At 42.8% G+C, this 20,180-nt stretch overlaps 1 protein-coding gene across 2 annotated transcripts; it reads left to right on the top strand.

Annotated features, from left to right (window-relative positions):
- Nucleotides 1–3,308: 3,308 nt before the first annotated feature.
- LOC135551401 (dysbindin-like) lies at nt 3,309–19,925 on the top strand. 2 transcript variants are annotated; one of them, XM_064982621.1, is made up of 5 exons: nt 3,309–3,633; nt 8,163–8,233; nt 17,951–18,184; nt 19,197–19,331; nt 19,434–19,925. In XM_064982621.1, exons 2-5 carry the CDS (start codon nt 8,194–8,196, stop codon nt 19,676–19,678), a joined length of 654 nt encoding a protein of 217 aa, XP_064838693.1. In that variant the 5' UTR covers nt 3,309–3,633; nt 8,163–8,193; the 3' UTR covers nt 19,679–19,925. The 2 variants fall into 2 exon arrangements, with proteins under 2 accessions (XP_064838693.1, XP_064838692.1); XM_064982620.1 differs by lacking the exon at nt 8,163–8,233.
- The last annotated feature ends 255 nt before the right edge of the window (nt 19,926–20,180 follow it).

Genomic DNA, 20,180 nt, shown 5'->3' with positions numbered 1-20,180 from the left:
TGTGATTGCTGCCTCTGACGGTTTACAGCTTGAGGTAGTCACCTCATACAAGTACTTAGGAGTATAGCTAGACAGTGCACTGTCCTTCTCTCAGCACATATCAAAGCTGCATGCTAAAGTTAAATCTAAACTTGCTTTCCTCTATCGTAATTGCTCCTCTTTCACCCCAGCTGCCAAACTAACCCTGATTCAGGTGACCATCCTACCCATGCTAGATTACGGAGACATAATTTATAGATCGATAGGTAAGGGTGCTCTCGAGCGGCTCGATGTTCTTTACCATTCGGCCATCAGATTTGCCACCAATGCTCCTTATAGGACAATTCATTGAGCTCTATACTCCTCTGTAAACTGGTCATCTCTGTATACCCGTCGCAAGGCCCACCGGTTGATGTTTTTTTATAAAACCCTCTTAGGCCTCACTCCCCCCATCTGAGATATCTACTTCAGCCCTCATCCTCCACATACAACACCCGTTCTACCAGTCACATTCTGTTAAAAGTCCCCAAAGCACACACATCCTTGTGTCGCTTGTCTTTTCTGTTCGCTGCAGGTAGCGACTGGAACGAGCTGCAACAAACACTCGAACTGGACAGCTTTATCTCAATCTCTTCATTCAAAGACTCAATCATGGACACACTTACTGACAGTTGTGGCTGCTTTGCGTGATGTATTGTTGTCTCTACCTTCTTGTCCTTTGTGCTGTTGTCTGTGCCCAATAATGTTTGTACCATGTTTTGTGCTGCTACCATGTTGTTGTCATGTTGTGTTGCTACCATGCTGTGTTGTCATGTGTTGCTGCCTTGCTATGTTGTTGTCTTAGGTCTCTCTTTATATATTTTTTAAAAATAATTTCCTAGTTAAAAAAGGTTAAATAAAAAATAAATAAATGTAATAAATAAAACAGCAACAACAACAAAACATCTCTGCACCATGGCACAATGTGTTGAAATGCAGGAAGTTGGCTGATCACACCTGCAGAGCCCGTTATGCACCTGCATAAGGTACAGTACCAATCAAAAGTTTGGACACACCTTCACCTCCATTCCATGTTTTTTATTTTTTATTTAAACTATTTTCTATATTGTAGAATAATAGCGAATACATCAAACCTATGAAATAATACACATGGAATCATGTAGAAACCAAAAAAAGAGTTAATCAAATCAAAATATATTTGATATTTTTCAAAGTAGCCACCCTTTGCCTCGATGACAGCTTTGCACACTCTTAGCATTCTCTCAACCAGCTTCATGAGGTAGTCACCTGGAATGCATTTCAATTAACAGGTGAGCCTTGTGAAAAGTTAATTTGTGGAATTTCATTCCTTCTCAATGTGTTTGAGCCAATCAGTTGATTTGTGACAAGATAGGGGTGGTATTCAGAAGATAGCCCTACTTGGTAAAATACAAAGTCCATATTATTGCAAGAACAGCTCAAATAAGCAAAGAGTAACGACAGTCCATTATTACTTTAAGACATGAATGTCAGTCAATCCGGAAAATTTGTCAAAAACCATCAAGCACTATGATGAAACTGGCTCTCATGAGGCCCACCACAGGAAAGGAAAACCCAGAGTTACCTCTGCTGCAGAGGATATGTTCATTAGAGTTACCAGCCTCAGAAATTGCAGCCCAAATTAATGCTTCACAGAGTTCAAGAAACAGACACATCTCAACATCAACTGTTCAGAGGAGTCTGCATGAATTAGGCCTTCATGGTCGAATTGTAGCAAAGAAACCACTACTAAAGGACACCAATAATAAGAAGAGACTTGCTTGTGCCAAGAAACAGAATCAATGGACATTAGAGCGGTGGAAGATCTTTGGTTCCAACCGCTGTGTCTTTGTGAGATGCAGAGTAGGTGAACGGATGATCTCCGCATGTGTAGTTCACACCATGAAGCATGGAGGAGGAGGTGTGATGGTGTGTGGGTGCTTTGCTGGTGACACTGTCAGTGATTTATTTAGAATTCAAGGCACTTTTAACCAGCATGACTACCACAGCATTCTGCAGCAATATCCCATCCCTTCTGGTTTGCACTTAGTGGGACTATCATTTGTTTTTCAACAGGACAATGACCCAACACACCTCCAGGCTGTGTAAGAGCTATTTGACCAAGAAGGGGAGTGATGGAGTACTGCATCAGATGACCTGGCCTCCACAATCACCCTATCTCAACCCAATTGAGATGGTTTCAGATGAGCTGGACCACAGAGTGAAGGAAAAGCAGCCAACAAGTTCTCCGCATATGTGGGAACTCCTTCAAGACTGTTGGAAAAGCATTCCAGGTGAAGCTGGTTGAGAGCATGCCAAGAATGTGCAAATCTGTCATCAAGGAAAAGGGTGTCAACTTTGAAGAATCTAAAATCTAAAATATGTTTTTGTTGGTTACTAAATTGATTCCATATGTGTTATTTCATTGTTTTGATATCTTCACTATTATAATAACAATATATAGTATATATAGTAACAATAAAGAAATACCCTTGAATGAGTAGGTGTGTCCAAACGTTTGACTGGATCTGTAAGTCTGAATACCAACTACTGAGAAGTGCGTAGGAAATAAAAGGCGTACATTTCCTAAATCTGAATTGGGCCCCAAGAGAAGAGGGAGGAGAGAAGAAGAGAGAAGAAGAGGGGCTGATTTTTGTTATGATGTTCAGCCTTATTGGATTTGGATTATTGTCCAGACAGATGTAAATGATAACAACACATCATATCAGAGGTTATCTTACTCCTCCTCTCTCTGTCTTACATCTGCACAAATGCACACACTCACACTTTTTGCCTCTCTTTGCTTCTCCCGGCTCTTATCGGAGCTCTATGACTGTGGCTCTTAGCCATGTGATTGGTACATTCCCAGCTCTTAGCCATGTGATTGGTACATTCCCAGCTCTTAGCCGTGTGATTGGTACAGTCACAGCTCTTAGCTGAGTGACTGGTACATTCCCAGCTCCTAATCATGTGATTGGTCAATCCCCAGCTCCCAGCCATGTGATTGATACAGTCCCAGCTCCTAGCCTTGTGATTGGTCCATTCCCAACTCCTAGCCGTGAGATTGGTCAATCCCCAGCTCCCAGCCATGTGATTGATACAGTCCCAGCTCCTAGCCTTGTGATTGGTCCATTCCCAACTCCTAGCCGTGAGATTGGTCAATTCCCAGCTCCCAGCCATGTGATTGATACAGTCCCAGCTCCTAGCCTTGTGATTGGTCCATTCCCAACTCCTAGCCATGAGATTGGTCCATCCCCAGCTCCTAGCCGTGCTGAAGCCCCTCTGTCTCCACAGCCAGACCATTCAGCCTGCAGGCAGCAGCTCGACCCTTTCAGACAGCCAGGGTGGGGGAGAACGTTGCTGCCGTACTCCTGTGTGTGAGAGTGTGTGTGTGTATAATACTGTATATGTGCATGACTGTGTGTGTGAGATAGTGGTTTAAGCAGCCTCTTAGGATGAGCGCAGAGGGAGACAGACGGTGCTGTGATTGAGAGTTGGTAACATCGCCTCTCTTTGCCGCCTCACCCTGTCCACAGCCCATCCTGCCCTCCTCTCCCTTTCCTCTGGCTCTGATCTACAACACCGCTGGGATGTCTTCTTCTCCAGGATCCATGGACGGCAGCCAGAGGAATAGCTGTAGGTACCCACCATAGTTATACGTACAGTATATATGCATATAATACAGCGCTAGAATTATATTTCTATGGTACTGACACCGGCTTGTATTGGTTATTTCTTTATTGTTTTCTGTTTGTGTCATAATGTCTACATGCTAATGTATGGTGGAATCGCAGAGGTTGATCCATGCGTGATTATTAGATAGTTGTAATATTTGTAGATATGCTTCTTCATTTTCCTGGTAGCCTTTTTTTATCTGGTTTTCTTTTCTATTTTTTTTATCTGAACTTTGATAATGGTCACAGTTGTCACAAAAAAGTAGTAATTTTTTGGTGGCAGTAGATGAATCTTTAAACGGGTTGGATTTAGATTCAAACGTATGGATTTAGTTTCAAGCGTGCTTGGAATTCATATCAACATTATTTGATGTCAAACATTTGGAGTGAAGAGGATAAGATGCAAGCCTTCAACCACAACTGAACACACAGTAATACTAAGATGCGTATGTTATTAATGAATAACAAAACGTCTGGGATGGAAATTATTGGTGCTGTAACTACCAGTGATTGATGGGTGATGTGACTTATTGTGACAGCTCAGTGTGCACACACACACACACACACACACACACACACACACACACACACACACACACACACACACACACACACACACACACACACACACACACACACAGAGAGAATGAAAGCTTTTTATTGCTTTCATTATTATTGAACCCCCCACATCCATTCTCCTTCTGCCCTTCCATCCATCCATCCATCCATCCCCCCTTCACCGCTCCCTATCTCCTTCCATCCATCCACCCATCCATCCATCCCCCTCCTCCACCACTCCCTCCTCCACCTCTCCACCACCATGTTCAACTCCCTCCTCCCTATCCCCTTCCATCCATCCACCCATCCATCCACCCATCCATCCCCTTTGTATGTCTCAGAACATTCATGTTCCATGGTCTGTTAACACAGCCACACATTTTGAAAGCAGAATATTGGATGGTTTCGATGGAATGGTTTGACAGTGTTTAAGAAAGAGATGTGACAGGACAAGAAAGAGATGGGACAGGACAGAGCTAAGAAAGGACAGGACAGGAAAAAGATGGGACAGGACAGGAAAAAGATGGGACAGGACAGAGGTAGGAGAGGACAGGAAAAAGATGGGACAGGACAGAGATAGGACAGGGCAGTATAGAACAGGACAGGAAGAAAGGACAGGACATTGAACATTGGTCTCTGTAATCTATTGAAAAGCTTCACAATAACAGTGCTGTAGAGGAGAGGGAACATTAGCTGGTGGCTCTGAATAGCCCTCTATGATGAAAGCCAGAGGGAACCAACAACATTAGCAAAGCCAAAGAGAGAAAATGAAAGAAGAAGCAACTGTATATTGAAGGAATTAAAGGTTGCCCCCAAAGCATTGTTTGCGGTGTGGTTGTGTGTGCATGTGGCATGTGCGCTTGTGTGTATGTGTGTGGTTTGGTTTTTACCATCCTTGTTGGTATCAGAAGTCCTCACAAGGCTAGTAAAACGAGGAAATGTTATGTAATGAGTTACTGCAGTCTGGAGTATTTTAGCCTATTTGACAGATGTTGGCACACCTGACGAATGGCATGATGCCTATACTGGGTTGGCACGATGTCTACACTGGGTTAGGGTTAGAGATGTATACTGTACACTGGGTTAGTCTTGATTAACTCAGAAATAAAGTCCCACGTAATTGGCCAGCTGCTTGATTAAGTTCTGGGTCCATACGTGTGAAGAGAAGAGATGAAAAGATGCCAGAACGAGGAGCAGAACTGTAGCTCCACCCTCTCTCTTTGCAAGTTAATGTCCCCTCCCCTTACGAAATTCGAAAGATACCAACACCTGCAAAATCGTGATTTTTCCAAATAACCAGTGACAACCAAAGAAAAGAAAAAAAATATTGCTTCTCGTTATCCCGCGCATCCCATTCCTTCCAGATAGATTCTATGGTACCAGTTATGCATACATACAGTTGAAGTCGGACGTTTACATACACTTAGGTTGGAGTCATTAAAACTTGTTTTTCAACCACTCCACAAATTTCTTGTTAACAAACTATAGTATTGGCAAGTCGGTTAGGACATCTACGTTGTGCATGACACGAGTAATCTTTCCAACAATTGTTTCTGGACAGATTATTTCACTTATCATTCACTGTATCACAATTCCAGTGGGTCAGAAGTTTACATAAACTAAGTTGACTGTGCCTTTAAACAGCTTGGAAAAATCCAGAAAATGATGTCATGGCTTTAGAAGCTTCTGATAGGCTAAGTGATATCATTTGAGTCAACTGGAAGTCTACCCGTGGATGTATTTCAAGGCATACCTTCAAACTCAGTGCCTCTTTGCTTGACATCATGGGAAAATCAAAAGAAATCAGCCAAGACCTCGAAAAAAATAATTGTAGACCTCCACAAGTCTGGTTCATCCTTGGGAGCAATTTCCAAATGCCTGAAGGTACCACGTTCATCTGTACACAAGTATAAACACCATGGGACCACGCAGCCGTCACACCACTCAAGAAGGAGACATGCTCTGTCTCCTAGAGATGAACGTATTTTGGTGCAAAAAGTTCAAATCAATCCCAGAACAAAAGCAAAGGCCCTTGTGAAGATGCTGGAGGAAACAGGTACAAAACTATCTATATCCACAGTAAAACAAGTCCTATATCGACATAACCTGAAAGGCCGCTCAGCAAGGAAGAAGCCACTGCTCCAAAACCGACATAAAAAAGCCAGACTACGGTTTGCAACTGCCCATGGGGACAAAGATTGTACTTTTTGGAGAAATGTCCTCTGGCCTGAGGAAACAAAAATAGAACTGTTTGACCATAATGACCATCGTTAAGTTTGGAGGAAAAAGGTGGAGGCTTGCAAGCTAAAGAACACCATCCCAACCGTGAAGCACGGTCGGGATGGGGGTGCTTTGCTGCAGGAGGTACTGATGCACTTCACAAAATAGATGGCATCACGAGGATGGACAATTATGTGGATATATTGAAGCAACATCTCAAGACATCAGTCAGGAAGTTAAAGCTTGGTCGCAAATGGGTCTTCCAAATGGACAATGACCCCAAGCATTCTCCCAAAGTTCTGGCAAAATGCTTAAGAACAACAATGTCAAGGTATTGGAGTGGCCATCACAAAGCCCTGACCTCAATCCCATAGAAAATCTGTGGGCAGAACTAAAAAGGCGTGTGTGAGCAAGGAGGCCTACAAACCTGACTCAGTTACACCATCTCTGTTAGAAGGAATGGGCCAAAATTCACCCCACTTGTCGTGGGAAGCTTGTGGAAGGCTACCCGAAACATTTGACCTTAAACTATTTAAAGGCAATGCTACCAAATACTAATTGAGTGTATGTAAACTTCTGACCCACTGGGAATATGAGGAAAGAAATAAAAGTTGAAATAATTAATTCCCTCTACTATTATTCCACATTCTTAAAATAAAGTAGTGATCCTAACTGACCTAAGGCAGGGAATTTTTACTCTGATTAAATGTCAGGAATTGTGAAAAACTGAGTTTAAATGTATTTGGCTCAGGTGTTTGTAAACTTCCAACTTCAACTGTATATCTGTACACGAGAGATGAACACGGATGAGATTATCTATCATTGATAATCTTTTAAAAGACTGTTGTAGAACCATATTGCCTCTTGCTTCGACAGGGCTCTCCAGAGATGATTTAGCATAACCTGTGTGTGAGTTTTTTTTCCAGTAAAACTAAGTAAAGTATCATCTGAAATGGTGATACTGCAAGGTTATGGAATATTCATATACAGAGAAGCTCTAATCTACTGTCTGCTTGGTTAGGGAGGAGACTCACACAGAGGCTGAGGCTTGACACACTTTCTCTCTTAACCAGCCGCGCCAATGAAAACTAGCGACCGTATCAGCATGCATGTACCCAGCCTGCCACAGGAGTCGTTTGAGTAAGGACTTCACAGCCGGCCAAACCCTCCCCTAACCTGGACAATTGTGCACTGCCACATGGGTCTCCCGGTCACAGCTGGCAGTGACACAGCCCAGGATCAAACCCGGGTCTGTAGTGAACTGTGATGCAGTGCATTAGGCCGCTGCGCCACGAGGGAGGCCCTTCCAAGCAGCCCAATTCTGATCTTTTTCACTAATTGATCTTTTGACCAATCGGTTTAGCTTTGGAAAAGATCTGATGTAAAATGTTCTTAGAGGACAAAAATATCAGAATTGGGCTGCCTGTGTAAACGCAGCCAGATAGGTATTGGGTCAGTAAGGAAGGATCAAACCAAATCACATTTGTCACATGCTTCATAAACAACAGGTATAAACTAACAGTGAAATGCTTACTTAGGAGAAGGTGACACATTGGAATGTGTTGCAGTGCAAGGAGTTTTAACAGACTAAGAAGTTGGAAACAGTGGAATATTACCAGTGCTATACTGTGTGGTACTACTTTGTACTGGTTGCTTGGTTACTTGCTGATTTGGCAGTGATGTTCCCTACTCATGGTTCTCTCTCCCACTCAGGGTTAGTGCTGATTGTCCATCGGGCTTGAGAATGCTGCAAGAAGGAGGAGGAGAAGATGGAGGAGGAAGAGGTCCATCTTGCACAATCTATTCATTGTCCATAAATGTGTTTAAAATAGGAGTTACTATGAGATAAACCATCACTGGAGGCTATGAAAATATATGTGTTGGTCACAGAAACAAGCCACCATTGGTTTACAGTTGCCTCTGGTTTAAATTAGTTTGCTGACATAGAACACTGACAGGTCCAGCAATCAAGTGAGTTAAGCGGTTGAAAATGAACATTAGATAGTTTAATGGCAGTGAATGCTTAGTGCTCTAATAGATATAGTGCTTGGTAGATATAATGCTTAGTGCTCTAATAGATATAGTGCTTGGTAGATATAATGCTTAGTGCTCTAATATATATAGTGCTTGGTAGATATAATGCTTAGTGCTCTAATAGATATAGTGCTTGGTAGATATAATGCATAGTGCTCTAATAGATATAGTGCTTGGTAGATATAATGCATAATGCTCTAATAGATATAGTGCTTGGTAGATATAATGCTTAGTGCTCTAATAGATATAGTGCTTGGTAGATATAATGCTTAGTGCTCTAATAGATATAGTTCTTGGTAGATATAATGCTTAGTGCTCTAATAGATATAGTTCTTGGTAGATGTAATGCTTATTGCTCTAATAGATATAGGTCTTGGTAGATATAATGGTTAGTGCTCTAATATACTGTATATTGTATTTGGTAGATGTAATGGTTAGTGCTCTAATATACTGTATATAGTGCTTGGTAGATATAATGCTTGTTGCTCTAATAGATATAGTTCTTGGTAGATATAATGGTTAGTGCTCTAATAGATATAGTATTTGGTAGATATACAGTGACGGAAAAAAGTATTTGATCCCCTGCTGATGTTGTGTGTTTGCCCACTGATAAAGAAATGATCCGTCTATAATTGTAATGGTAGGTTTATTTGAACAGTGAGAGACAGAATAACAACAACAAAAATCCAGAAAAACGCATGTCAACAATGTTAAAAATTGATTTGCATTTTAATGAGGGAAGTAAGTATATGACTCCTCTGCAAAACATGACTTCGTCCTTGGTGGCAAAACCCTTGTTGGCAATCAGAGGTCAGACGTTTCTTGTAGTTTGCCACCAGGTTTGCACACATCTCAGGAGGGATTTTGTCCCACTCCTCTTTGCAGATCTTCTCCAAGTCATTAAGGTTTCGAGGCTGACGTTTGGCATCTCAAATCTTCAGCTCCCTCCACAGATTTTCTACGGGATTAAGGTCTGGAGACTGGCTAGGCCACTCCAGGACCTTAATGTTCTTCTTCTTGAGCCACTCCTTTGTTGCCTTGGCCATGTGTTTTGGGTCATTGTCATGCTGGAATACCCATCCACAACCCATTTTCAATGCCCTGGCTGAGGGAAGGAGGTTCTCACCCAAGATCTGACGGTACATTGCCCCGTCCATCGTCCCTTTGATGCGGGGAAGTTGTCCTGTCCCCTTAGCAGAAAAACACCCCAAAGAGCTCCATTTTGGTCTCATCTGACCACAACACTTTCACCCAGTTGTCCTCTGAATCATTCAGATGTTCATTGGCAAACTTCAGACGGGCATGTACAGTGCCTTGCGAAAGTATTCGGCCCCCTTGAACTTTGCGACCTTTTGCCACATTTCAGGCTTCAAACATAAAGATATAAAACTGTATTTTTTTGTGAAGAATCAACAACAAGTGGGACACAATCATGAAGTGGAATGACATTTATTGGATATTTCAAACTTTTTTAACAAATTAAAAACTGAAAAATTGGGCGTGCAAAATTATTCAGCCCCCTTACTTTCAGTGCAGCAAACTCTCTCCAGAAGTTCAGTGAGGATCTTTGAATGATCCAATGTTGACCTAAATGACTAATGATGATAAATACAATCCACCTGTGTGTAATCAAGTCTCCGTATAAATGCACCTGCACTGTGATAGTCTCAGAGGTCCGTTAAAAGCGCAGAGAGCATCATGAAGAACAAGGAACACACCAGGCAGATCCGAGATACTGTTGTGAAGAAGTTTAAAGCCGGATTTGGATACAAAAAGATTTCCCAAGCTTTAAACATCCCAAGGAGCACTGTGCAAGCGATAATATTGAAATGGAAGGAGTATCAGACCACTGCAAATCTACCAAGACCTGGCCGTCCCTCTAAACTTTCAGCTCATACAAGGAGAAGACTGATCAGAGATGCAGCCAAGAGGCCCATGATCACTCTGGATGAACTGCAGAGATCTACAGCTGAGGTGGGAGACTCTGTCCATAGGACAACAATCAGTCGTATATTGCACAAATCTGGCCTTTATGGAAGAGTGGCAAGAAGAAAGCCATTTCTTAAAGATATCCATAAAAATTGTAGTTTAAAGTTTGCCACAAGCCACCAAACATGTGGAAGAAGGTGCTCTGGTCAGATGAAACCAAAATTGAACTTTTTGGCAACAATGCAAAACGTTATGTTTGGCGTAAAAGCAACACAGCTCATCACCCTGAACACATCATACCCACTGTCAAACATGGTGGTGGCAGCATCATGGTTTGGGCCTGCTTTTCTTCAGCAGGGACAGGGAATATGGTAAAATTGATGGGAAGATGGATGGAGCCAAATACAGGACCATTCTGGAAGAAAACCTGATGGAGTCTGCAAAAGACCTGAGACTGGGACGGAGATTTGTCTTCCAACAAGACAACCAAAACATAAAGCAAAATCTACAATGGAATAGTTCAAAAATAAACATATCCAGGTGTTAGAATGGCCAAGTCAAAGTCCAGACCTGAATCCAATCGAGAATCTGTGGAAAGAACTGAAAACTGCTGTTCACAAATGCTCTCCATCCAACCTCACTCAGCTCGAGCTGTTTTGCAAGGAGGAATGGGAAAAAATGTCAGTCTCTCGATGTGCAAAACTGATAGAGACATAACCCAAGAGACTTACAGCTGTAATCGCAGCAAAAGGTGGCGCTACAAAGTATTAACTTAAGGGGGCTGAATAATTTTGCACGCCCAATTTTTCAGTTTTTGATTTGTTAAAAAAGTTTGAAATATCCAATAAATGTCGTTCCACTTCATGATTGTGTCCCACTTTTTGTTGATTCTTCACAAAAAAATACAGTGTTATATCTTTATGTTTGAAGCCTGAAATGTGGCAAAACGTCGCAAAGTTCAAGGGGGCCGAATACTTTCGCAAGGCACTGAATATGTGCTTTCTTGAGCAGGGGGTCCTTGCGTGCGCTGCAGGATTTCAGTCCTTCCCGGCGTAGTGTGTTACCGATTGTTTTCTTGGTGACTATGGTCCCAGCTGCCTTGAGATCATTGACAAGATCCTCCCATGTAGTTCTGGGCTGATTCCTCACCATTCTCATGATCATTGTAACTCCACGAGGTGAGATCTTGCATGGAGCCCCAGGACGAGGGAGATTGACAGTTCTTTTGTGTTTCTTCCATTTGCGAATAATCACACCAACTGTTGTCACCTTCTCACCAAGCTGTTTGGCGATGGTCTTGTAGCCCATTCCAGCCTTGTGTAGGTCTACAATCTTGTCCCTGACATCCTTGGAGAGCTCTTTGGTCGTGGCCATGGTGGAGAGTTTGGAATCTGATTGATTGCTTCTGTGGACAGGTGTCTTTTAAACAGGTAACAATCTGAGATTAGGAGCAGTCCCTTTAAGAGGGTGCTCCTAATCTCAGCTCGTTACCTGTATAAAAGATACCTGGGAGCCAGAAATCTTTCTGATTGAGAGGGGGTCAAATACTTATTTCCCTCATTAAAATGCAAATCAATTTATAACAGTTTTGACATGTGTTTTTTTCTGGATTTTTGTTGTTGTTATTCTGTCTCTGTTCAAATAAACCTACCATTCAAATTATAGACTGATCATTTCTTTGTCAGTGGCAAACGTACAAAATCAGCAGGAGATCAAATACTTTTTTCCCTCACTGTAATGCTTATTGCTCTAATAGACCTAGTTCTTGGTAGATATAATGCTTGTTGCTTTAATAGATATAGTTCTTGGTAGATATAATGGTTAGTGCTCTAATATATATAGTGTTTGGTAGATATAATGGTTAGTGCTCTAATAGAGTGTTGTTAATTTGACTCTGCCAGCACTCTCTAGGATGTTGAGTGGGCCTGACAGCAGTAGAGTGACTCAGTTTGCCCCCAGGTTCCCACTCCTACGCTTTTCTTGTCTGCACAAACCAAAGTAGAATGCAGATAGCCTGGGCACTGTGTTCCCGTGAGTACTGTAGTGGAAACTCCTCTGTGTGTGTGTGTGTGTGTGTGTGTGTGTGTGTGTGTGTGTGTGTGTGTGTGTGTGTGTGTGTGTGTGTGTGTGTGTGTGTGTGTGTGTGTGTGTGTGTGTGTGTGTGTGTGTACGTGTGTGTACGTGTGTGTGTGTGTGTGTACGTGTGTGTGTGTACGTGTGTGTGTGTGTGTGTTTGCTTTGCCATAATCATTATAGCACATGTACGCTGGATGCAAATGAAGCTATTAAACGAAGCAAACAAAGACAGAGTGGTCTTGTCGTTCTGGCGCCCCCCTCACGGTCATTAATCAGTTCACTTTGTCATGAGCAGCTCACCATCAGTTCACTTTGTCATGAGGCGCTCGATACATAAATGTAATTAATCCTGTGTGCCAGACAAGCACAGATGAGCATGATGCTATCCCTAATCTTAAACCTAGCTTCATATCCACATCACAGTTTAACCCTAGCTTCAATCCTAACCATAACCTTTAGCCTAATCCTAACCCTAGCTTCATGTCCACATCCCGGTTCAACCCTAACCCTTGTCTCAACCACACCCCTAACACTAGCTTCATGTCCACATCCCGGTTCAACCCTAACCCTTGTCTCAACCACACCCCTAACACTAGCTTCATGTCCACATCCCGTTTCAACCCTAACCCTTGTCTCAACCACAACTCTAACCCTACAGTAGCTTCATGCCCACATCCCAGTTTAATCCAAGCCTCAACCATGACCCTAACCTTAACCCAAGCTTTATGTCCACATCCCAGTTCAACTCCAGCCTCAATCACTAACCCTAACCCATACGAACTCTCCACTACTGCTTACTGATCCTTTACTTCTAACTCTCCACTACTGCTTACTGATCCTTTACTTCTAACTCTCCACTATTGCTTACTGATCCTTTACTTCTAACTCTCCACTACTGCTTACTGATCCTTTACTTCTAACTCGCCACTACTGCTTACTGATCCTTTACTTCTAACTCGCCACTACTGCTTACTGATCCTTTACTTCTAACTCTCCACTACTGCTTACTGATCCTTTACTTCTAACTCTCCACTACTGCTTACTGATCCTTTACTTCTAACTCCCCACTACTGCTTACTGATCCTTTACTTCTAACTCCCCACTACTGCTTACTGATCCTTTACTTCTAACTCTCCACTACTGCTTACTGATCCTTTACTTTTAACTCCCCACTACTGCTTACTGATCCTTTACTTCTAACTCGCCACTACTGCTTACTGATCCTTTACTTCTAACTCTCCACTACTGCTTACTGATCCTTTACTTCTACCTCTCCACTACTGCTTACTGATCCTTTACTTCTAACTCTCCACTACTGCTTACTGATCCTTTACTTCTAACTCTCCACTACTGCTTACTGATCCTTTACTTCTAACTCTCCACTACTGCTTACTGATCCTTTACTTCTAACTCTCCACTACTGCTTACTGATCCTTTACTTCTAACTCTCCACTACTGCTTACTGATCCTTTACTTCTAACTCTCCACTACTGCTTACTGATCCGTTACTTTTAACTCTCCACTACTGCTTACTGATCCTTTACTTATAACTCGCCACTATTAACAGCGTAAGTTATTTTCATGTTGGCTACTGCCTTGCTTTAAATCTGAACACTTGTGAGGAAGATACCTGCAATCTAAAAGTAACATTGCATAAATGCACTGCTACAACTGTCAAGAATGTGAGGTTCATCAGGCCACTGGTACATCTTCTTTTTAACCATGCATAAAAAATTAATTTCAGAGTAGACAATCCTTCCTTTGAGTTTATAAGAAGCAAATTATATGCATTATTTATATGCATTTAAAAAAATCTAATAATAGACAATTTGAGCTGATGCGTTTCAGAAGAATAAGGGAGGGAAATTGACAGCATTGTTCTGTATTGTGTGTAATGTGTCCTCGTGAATGGTGTTTATTGCTAATCTGTTGCCTCTGTGGTGGGATGTGCTTGAGTTAGCCTACTTTCCACTATTGGGCTGGACGTGACAGCTCGATTGTGTGGTCTGGCAACACTCTAAATGGAGACCTGCAATCAGATAATGATGTCCAGTTTCATAGAGGCCCAGCCAAAACCCTCTCACAGAATACTAATATAATTTTACTGCTTATACAGTGCCTTCGGAAAGTATTCAGACCCATTGACTTTTTCATATTTTTTTACATTACAGCCTTATTCTAAAATTGATTACATTGTTTTCCCTCAATCTACACACAATACCCCATCATGACAAAGCGAAAACAGGTTTTTAGAAATGTTTGCAAATGTTTAAAAAACAACTAAAAAAACAAAGTATTCATACTGTTTGCTGTGAGACTCGAAATTAAGATCAGGTGCATCCTGTTTCCGTTGATCATCCTTGTTTCTACAACTTGGAATCCACCGGTGGTACATTTAATTGATTGGACATGATTTGGAAAAGCACAAATCTGTTTATATAAGTTCCCACAGTTGACAGAGCAAAAACCAAGCCATGAGGTCGAAGGAATTGTCTGCAGAGCTCTGAGACCGGATTGTGTTGAGACACAGATCTGGGGAAGGGTACTCAAAAATGTCTGCCGCATTGAAGGTCCCCAAGAACACCCTCCATCATTCTTAAATTGAAGAAATTTGGAACCACCAAGACTCTTCCTAGAGCTACCCTCCTGGCCAAACTGAGCAATTGGGGGGGAAGGGCCTTGGTCGGGGAGGTGACCAAGAACCCGATGGTCACTCTGACAGAGCTCCAGAGTTCCTTTGTGGAGATGGAAGAACCCAGAAGTACAAACATCTCTGCAGCACTCCACCAATCAGGCCTTTATGGTAGAGTGGCTAGACGGAAGCCACTCCTCAGTATAAGGCACATGACAGCCCGCTTGGAGTTTTCCAAAAGGCACCTAAAGACTCTCAGACCATGAGAAACAAAATTCTCTGGTCTGATGAAACCAAAATTTAACTCCTTGGCCTGAATGCAATGCGTCACATCTGGAGGAAACCTGGCACCATCCCTACTGTGAAGCATGGTGGTGGCAGCATCATGCCGTGGGATGTTTTTCAGTGGCAGGGACTGGGAGACTAGTCAGGATCAAAGGACAATGAGATCCTTGATAACATTCTGCTCCAGAGCGCTCAGGACCTCAGACTGGGGCGAAGGTTCACCTTCCAACAGGACAGTGACACAGCCAAGACAACGCAGGAGTGGCTTCGGGACAAGTCTCTGACTGTCTTTGAGTGGCCCAGTCAGAGCCTGGACCTGAACCTGATCGTACATCTCTGGAGAGACCTGAAAATAGCTGTGCTGCGACGCTCTCCACCCAACCTGACAGAGTTTCAGAGGATCTGCAGAGAAGATTGGGAGAAGCTACCCAAATATAGGTGTGCCAAGCTCGTAGCGTCACACCTAAGACGTGAGGCTGTAATCTCTGCCTAAGGTGCCTCAGCAAAGTCCTGAGTAAAAGGTCTCAATACTTATGTAAATGTCATATTTCCGTTTTTTTAATTTATTTTTTTATACATTTGCAAACCTTTATAAAAACCTGTTTTTTTCTGTGTCATTATGGGGCATTGTGTGTAGATTGATGAGGGAAAAAAGCAATTAAATCAATTTTATAATTAACAAAATGTGTAAAAATTCAAGGGGTCTGAATACTTTCCAAATGCACTGCGTGCTTTATAAGTGAACCTTGGTCATCCATTCTGATTACAACCCATTAAGAGTTGTTATGTAGTAATACCCACACACCTGTTTATTGGTATGGTTGGAACATGTTTGGATGAAATACTAATGTCGATAAATACAGATTTCTTCATCAGTCAACATACAAATATTCTATTTGATAGCACATACATGAGCAATCAATCAAAAGTATTTATTAAGCCCTTTTTACATCAGCAGATGCCACAAAATGCTTATACAGAAACCCAGCCTAAAACCCCAAACAACAAGCAATGCAGATATAGAAGAAAGGACCCTAGAACAAAGTTAAAGAGGAGCCAGGCTCTGAAGGGTGGCCAATCCTGTTCTGGCTGTGCTGGGGGAGATAAGAGTACATGGCCATTAAGGCCAGATCGTTCTTCAGGATGTTCAAATGTTCATAGGTAATAATCAGTGGTTGTAGAGGGTGCAACAGGTCACTACCTCAGGAGTAAATATCAGTTGGCTTTTCATAGCCGAGCATTCAGAGGTCGAGACAACAGGTGTGGTGGGGGGGGGGGGGGGAGAAGGAGAGAGAGAGAGAGAGAGAGAGAGAGGGTCAAAAACAGCAGGTCCGGGACGTGATTCAATCATCTTGGCACAGTATATATGACTAATTTCATATTTACAATGTGCACTTTTACTATGTCAAGTCGAGTGGAGACATATTCTACAGGGGCAGAATATCTTTATTTCTCAGGGTTAACAAAGTCAAAGCCAACTAACCACAGTAATGAAAACACACGGGAGTCCCTTAGGAACCCCACTACCTTTAATTCATCTTCAAAAAAAGAGCACAACACAAACACTTATGCACGTACACAGGCACACAAACACACACAAAAAATCACAGACACTGTACACACACACACACACAAACCACACTCAGCAGCACACATACAAAGATAAAGAGTGGAAGGGCAACAGTGAGTGATGGAGAGAAAGAGGGGAAGCTAAAGAAAGAAAGGGGGAGAGAGACGGGGGACAGCTGCTGATAATGGGGACGTCAACTGTCTCTTTCTCTCTCTTTCTCCCACTCTAGCCGTCCCAGTCTCTCTCTCCCTTTCGTGACTTAGATCGTTCTTATATAACGGACTCTCCCCGTCTGAGAGAAACAGTTAGCTGAAGTGACACTGTGTCATCTGAAATCTCCAGGCTCTGTCATCATCCAGACCGACAGAGATGGTCAGTAGGCTGTCATCGTCCAGACACAGACAGCCAGTTTATTTTCAAAGGCCCAAGCTCTAGGGCATCTGATATCACAGCATTTTGTATCAAATTATTTTATGCAACAGAGCTACAACAGTGTATATGGGATGCTGTACACGCCTGTAATCCACGCTAGTAACCACCTGTAATCAATGCCGGTAATCATTAATTGTTATTTGAGTTTAGCTGTTAAAAGCCCAGTGCAGGCAAAAATGTGATTTTCTTGTGTTTTATATATATTTCCACACTATGCAGTTGGAATAACACTGTGAAATCGAGAAAATTATGATAATGACCTTTCAATGTATGAGCTGTTTGAAAAGAATGCCTGAAATGTTTGCCTGCTTTGATGGGATGGAGTTTTTGCCTGCCTAGTGACTAGACCAATACAGACAAGGTCAAAATATCTCTGCCAATAACAGCTAGTTTTCAGTTTCCCCTCCCTACTCAGACCATCCCCAGAATCTCCTAGCAAAATTTTATTGAAAAAAATAAAATAATAATCACAGAAATCTACTTCATTTTTACCCAGAAATGATGCTATTGAGATTTTCATTTAAATATCTCGGCCCTGTGTAGCGGATAAGGTGCCACCCCAGGTGAACGAGGCGGAGCCTGCCCAGGTTAAGTTAAAGGAGGCGGATCCTCCCCAGGTGAAGCCAAAGGAGGTGGAGTCGAGCCAGTTTAAGCTGAAGGAGGTGGAGCCTGCCCTGGTGAATCTGAAGGAGAGGCAGAAGTTCTTTGAAGAGGCATTCCAGCAAGACATGGATCAGTACCAGTCCACCGGCTACCTGCAGATCAGTGAGAGGAGAGGTGAGAGTCCCCCCTTAACGCCTTATCTTCAATGGAAACGTATGGTCACAGTGACAGATGGTGTTTGTGTACACTGGTGCATTTCCAATAAGGATTTACCCATATTTTACCCAAAAGGTTCACACTTTGTTTCGAACTACATGGGCCGGAATCTGGTTTACACTAGGCCATGGCTCTGGAAGACCTGCACCTTCTCAAAACAGATTTGAATTATCAACACATTGTTGATTTTGCTCACCACAAGTCTTTAGTGTAACAGCTTACATGCAGATAAAACACTGGCGACTCACTGGTGTGGGGGTAAGTCTCATTGGAAAAGCCCCGGTTGTGTGTGCGTGACTGCGTGGCTGGCTAGTAACAGTTCCCTCTCTCTTTACTCTGCCCCACCCTGCTGTCCTGCCCTGCTCTCCTCGTATCCTTGAGGTATGCCGCCTCAGCTGTCAATCATCCCTCACAGTGCACTGTGTGTTTGTAACGTGTGATAACACCAGTGTCACAACAGATACTGTTCCTGCAAGGTGATGAATCCAGGACAATGATTGAACACAGACACAAAACTGGAATAACTTCAGACAGGATAGAACCATACAGACACCGCCTGGAATAATTTACGACAGGATAGAACCCTAGACACCAGGCTGGAATCAATTTAGACAGGATAGAACCCTACAGATATCAACCTAGAACAATTTCAGGGTTTCTGGCAAGTCAGTGAAGATTGATTAAAACCGTTTTTCAGATGAAGATCAGCTCTTTTAATGGAACATGATTTCTTGAAGGTTGGGTTTGAATAATCTGAAGAATAGTCAGTTAGCTAGCATGCAAGATTCTGTTGCGGGTTCAAATATAAATATTTGCCGAAAACAGTAAATGATTTTGGCTTTTTATTTGTTTGAGAGTTTTAAAACAAAAAGGCTTCGAGGCTCTTCCTGGACTCAGCCCCTTGCCGTTGCATTCTTGGTTGCTGTGTGTTGGTGACTAACACCTATGTCTTGCTGATCAGGGCCAATAGGCAGCTTTTCATCCATGGAGGTGAACGTAGACATGCTGGAGCAGATGGACCTGACGGACATGTCCGACCATGAGAGCCTTGACGTCTTCCTCCACTCTGGGGGAGAGGACAACAGCGTTGCCTCGCCCATGCTGGGTATGACACAGACACACATATAAACAAACATGCACAATAAACAGCAACTTCATACTTCGATTAGTTCTCGGGCACTGCACAAAACGTCCCTCTGTCTCTCAGGTCCAGACGTGGAGTCGTTAACCACAGAGATCACACTGCAGGTTCCCACCCAGGCTGAGCTAAGACACACGCTCTCCTCCACTGACAGGCAGGACACCAAGGCCAGGGAGGATGAAGGGGGTAGGGAGGACCACATCCACTGTACTGCCGGGGTGCAATCATACGAGACAGAGGTTCCCCCAAACACAGGCCTAGCAGGGAGGCCACTGCTCCAGCCACCCAGAAACCAGACACTTAAACACTGAGGACAGCAGCTCACAGGCCACGTAAGGGCCAGGGTAGAAACGAAGACACTGAACGGCCCAAAACCCTGCGAGGACTGGTTGCGATGCATGGAAGAAGAGACGCATTATTTATATGTTCACTGTATTTTCATCCGTTTTGTAAAGAACTAAATTCCATGTTGAACATTGTGGTTACAGAATTATTCCCCCCATATCTCTTGACTTGGTAATAAACATTTCACCCCCTTTGTACTGCCATTTCTCATACTGATCCCTTAGTGCTATTTCAGAATGAAATTAAACTGGAATAGAACGACAATGTTCCATAGTCCCGCTCCACTAGTCTGTTGATTTATAACCCAGCCTGAACCCTTTGAACACAGGGACAGCTGACCGGCGCCACCGCAGACGAGCGCTACGTACGTTTCTTTTCTTTACTAGAGGCCATTGTACACACCTGAATATGTTTTCAGAACATGATTATATCATACAGCTGCTTGAAGCGCCAGCACTGCCTGCTAAT

The sequence above is a fragment of the Oncorhynchus masou genome, chromosome 13, assembly GCF_036934945.1.
Source record: "Oncorhynchus masou masou isolate Uvic2021 chromosome 13, UVic_Omas_1.1, whole genome shotgun sequence".
Lineage (NCBI taxonomy): Eukaryota > Metazoa > Chordata > Actinopteri > Salmoniformes > Salmonidae > Oncorhynchus > Oncorhynchus masou.
This window is presented reverse-complemented; position numbering and strand designations above follow the sequence as displayed.

Excerpts from the sequence above, each read along its gene's own strand:
- LOC135551401 (XM_064982620.1), top strand. The coding sequence starts at position 3,588 with ATGTCTTCTTCTCCAGGATCCATGGACGGCAGCCAGAGGAATAGCT. Across the intron at positions 3,634-17,950 it reads CGGCAGCCAGAGGAATAGCT|CGGATAAGGTGCCACCCCAG; the intron begins GTAGGTACCCAC and ends GGCCCTGTGTAG. Across the intron at positions 18,185-19,196 it reads GCAGATCAGTGAGAGGAGAG|GCAGCTTTTCATCCATGGAG; the intron begins GTGAGAGTCCCC and ends CAGGGCCAATAG.